This window comes from Zeus faber (assembly GCF_960531495.2).
Source record: "Zeus faber genome assembly, chromosome: 21".
NCBI lineage: Eukaryota > Metazoa > Chordata > Actinopteri > Zeiformes > Zeidae > Zeus > Zeus faber.
In genome coordinates, this window is record NC_137208.1 from 6,830,083 (window position 1) to 6,833,607 (window position 3,525).

General features: G+C 46.0%; 1 protein-coding gene across 1 annotated transcript in view; it reads left to right on the forward strand.

Annotated features, from left to right (window-relative positions):
• Window positions 1-3,525, forward strand: part of LOC307246450 (kinesin-like protein KIF21A) — a gene marked incomplete at both ends in the record, with an annotated part of 53,331 nt that continues 49,806 nt past the window's right edge. The window contains one exon of the mRNA XM_080022360.1: window positions 1-44. Within this exon, the coding sequence (XP_079878486.1) occupies window positions 1-44 (44 nt within the window). The remainder of the gene's footprint in view (window positions 45-3,525) is intronic.

Genomic DNA, 3,525 nt, shown 5'->3' on the forward strand with positions numbered 1-3,525 from the left:
ATGACGAGCGGCACGGATGAGAGCTCCGTGCGGGTCGCCCTGAGGTAAGGAAGCCGGTGCTGGAGCTGCGTGTTCATTCTTTTTTTGTTGTGTGTTTTTTTTTGTCTTTTTTTTGGGGAGGGGTGCACTTGTTCCATCCCATCGTTTATTGTCCCAAACCCGGGGTTCCTAACCCGAGGTCCGCGGCCCCATAAGGGGTCCATGAGGGGGTCGCTAAGGGGGTCCGCAGCAAAATTATTTATTTTATATTATTATTATTATTATTATTATTATTGATGGCTTTTTTTTTTTTTTTTTAATGTGCACTTGTTATAAGGTTTTATCAAGTTTAATTTAAATGTTAAGCCACACAGATAAACAATACATATATATTTTACTTTTTAATCTGTGATCATAGGTCCCATCCAGAGCTTGTTCTGCCAAGGGGGCCTTACCATGGAAAAGTTTGGGAACCCCTGCTACAGGCTATTAACCATTATCATTTATATGGATATAATTGTTATTATTTATTTTATTAATAAAAACTGAGAAAAAAAAATGTGTTCATTGTAAGGCGTTTGTCTTGCCAACACCGGCTTCGGGCAAACACCGCTCATCAATTGATTTGTCCCTGCAGAGTGGTACATTTAGTGACCCATTTGTCATTTTTCTATTCAACTCGTTTTGGAGGTTGTTGCAGAGTGTCTGTGATAGACAGATATTACCGCAAAGAGACCCACCCAAAAAACAAGCACATGCACATCAATGGCATACAAGACAATGACATACAACAGATCAATGAAGCAATCAATACAATGCATGATACACTGTGTGTGTGTGTGTGTGTGTGTGTGTGTGTGTGTGTGTGTGTGTGTGTGTGCGTTGTGGAAAGAGGAGCTGAAATGTCACAGGGCAACACACGGCGGCTCCCTCCTGCCCTTCTCCCTTTTGTCTCGCGTGGATTCGCACTTTGACCCCGACGACTCTGTTCACCAAGTAAACACAGAACGCCGTCGTCGCCCCGGGATCACCGCCCGCCAGCGCTTTCCTGCAAAATCACAAACAACCGTTTGCGCCGCAGGGCTGGGCTGGCCGGCGGTGACGGCATCGAACGTCGAGATGCGGTATTTCCTCGACCGGGAAGTCCTCAGTACCCATGATTTGACGACCACTTTTCTTCATGAGTATTTACGCACAGTGAACATTTGGGAAACAAATCACGAGATATCAGAACAGCTGGAACAGTACCGCGACAGAAAGCTGCATTGCGTCACTGTCACGCAGTCTTGACGACGGCGTCCGACCACGTCACGATAACGCGGGCGACCCAAACGCCCGGCGACATGGTGTGTCGTATCGCGATATCAACGTCATATCAACACATCGCGCAGCAAACTGGAGAAAGACCCTGCTCGTGCTGACTTTGGAGGACGTAGCGAGACACCTCGCGACTTTGGGATGAGTTTAGCTAGACAAACGCTGTATCACAACATCGATTCCATATCACAATACACAGTATAGTCTCATCTTGCGATATGCGGTCTCATATCACTATGTCTAGTCTTGCATTGCAGTATTTTGTCTGGTATCGCAATATCAAGTCCCATATCACAGTGTCTAGTCTCATACCATGATGTCTAGTCCCACATTGTGATATCTAGTCCAATATCACAATGGCTAGACTCACATTGCGATATCTAGACCCATATCGTGATATCTAGGGTTGTATCAGAATATCAATATTATAATGATGTAGGCCGCAACCCTAATAGAGAGAGATGAAAAAAAAAAACCTCTTTGGACATCGAGATTAGTTTGGCGTCATTGCTCCAGACGATGTCTCGTCTCATATCGTGATATCGACATTTGAACGACTCGTCGCCTCATGCTGTGCTGCATGATGATTTGCTGTGTTTTAGATGTTTTATACACACAGACATTTGTTGCACATGTACACACAAGCAGATGGTGTGTGTGTGTGTGTGTGTGTGTGTGTGTGTGTGTGTGTGTGTGTGTGTGTGTGTGTGTACTTTCTCATCCCTTCATGGAGGCATGGTCCTATTGTATCTGCCCTCGTCTCACTTTCTTTTCTTTGTTCTCTGTCTTTATTCATTTATTTCTTTCTTTCTCTCCCCCTGTCTTTCTTTGTCTCTACCTCTGCCCCTTGTCTTAATTTCCTAATGCCTTTCTTTCTTTCTTTCTTTCTTTCTTTCTTTCTTTCTTTCTCTCTGCCTGTCTTTCTTTCTGCCTTTCTTATCTTCTGTCTGTCTTTTTTGTCACATCTTTCATTCTTTCTTCCTTAATCGCTGTCTTTCTTTGTCTTTCTTTGTCTTTCTTTCTTTCTTTCTTTCTCTCCCTGTTTTTCTCTCTACCACTGTCTTTGTTTCTTCTGGATTTCTTTCTCCCGCCCTATCTTTCTTTCTGCCTGTCCGTCTTTCAAGCTATCTGGCCATCCATCCATCCATCCATCCATCCATCTATCCATGCACCCATCCATCCATCTATGCATCCACCCATGCATGCACCCATCCATCCATCCATCCATCCATGCCTGCACCCATCCATCCATGCATCCGCCCATGCATGCACCCATCCATCCATCCATGCATCCACCCATGCATGCACCCATCCATTCATCCATCCATCCATCCATTCATCCATCCATCCATCCATTGAGCATCTCTACATGATTATCTATTCTAGGAGCAGATGTTGTCCCTTTACCTCCGTCTGAGAGCATTAAGAGAAGGCGACCCGACTCTCCGGCCTCCCCGGGTCATCAGCTGTACCAGAAAGTGCCTCGTCACTGTCACTTATCCCTCGCTCTCCCTCTCTCCCTCACTCTCTCTCTCCCTCTTCCCCTCTGTCTGTCTCTATCTCCCTCTCTGTCTGTCTGTCTCTCTCTCTCTCTCTCCCCCTCTCTCTCTTTCCCTCTCTCTCTCTGCCTGTCTCTCTCTCTCTCTCTCTCTCTTTCTCTCTGCCTCTCTCTCTCTCAGTTGTCATGTTTCTTAACGTATTTTTGTCTGTATTGCTCCCAGACCTCAGGGGCTAACGTTCTCCGTATCCCAGCGACATCCCATCATCACTAATACACTTTTAAACGTTTAAACCCATCATCCCAAATGCCTTGAAGCTGAGAGGCAACGTCATGGGATCCCTTGTGAGGTCGTCGTCCCAAAATCGTGGCTTTTTACGATTACGGGGACAGGCAAAGACAAGCGTGCGGCTCCCAAACCTGCCTCTAATTCCTCTTTTCCTCTTTCTCTGCCTGCCATCTTGCCGTCATTATTTTGTTCCCGTCATCGTCATCCGTGCGGCAGGCGAGCACTACTTACCACTTGGCACCGGGACTTTTTAAGTCTTGCTCTGATGTCATCCTAATCTCTCTCTCTTCTCTCTCTCCCTCCCTCCCTCCCTCTCTCTCTCTCTCTCTCTGACAGTGTTGTGTTTCAGATCATTTTCTAGATTCTGGTCTTAAGTAACTAAAGCTGCTTTCACACACGCGTTGCAACCCTGAAATGATCCGGACATCACCCAGAGGAGTTA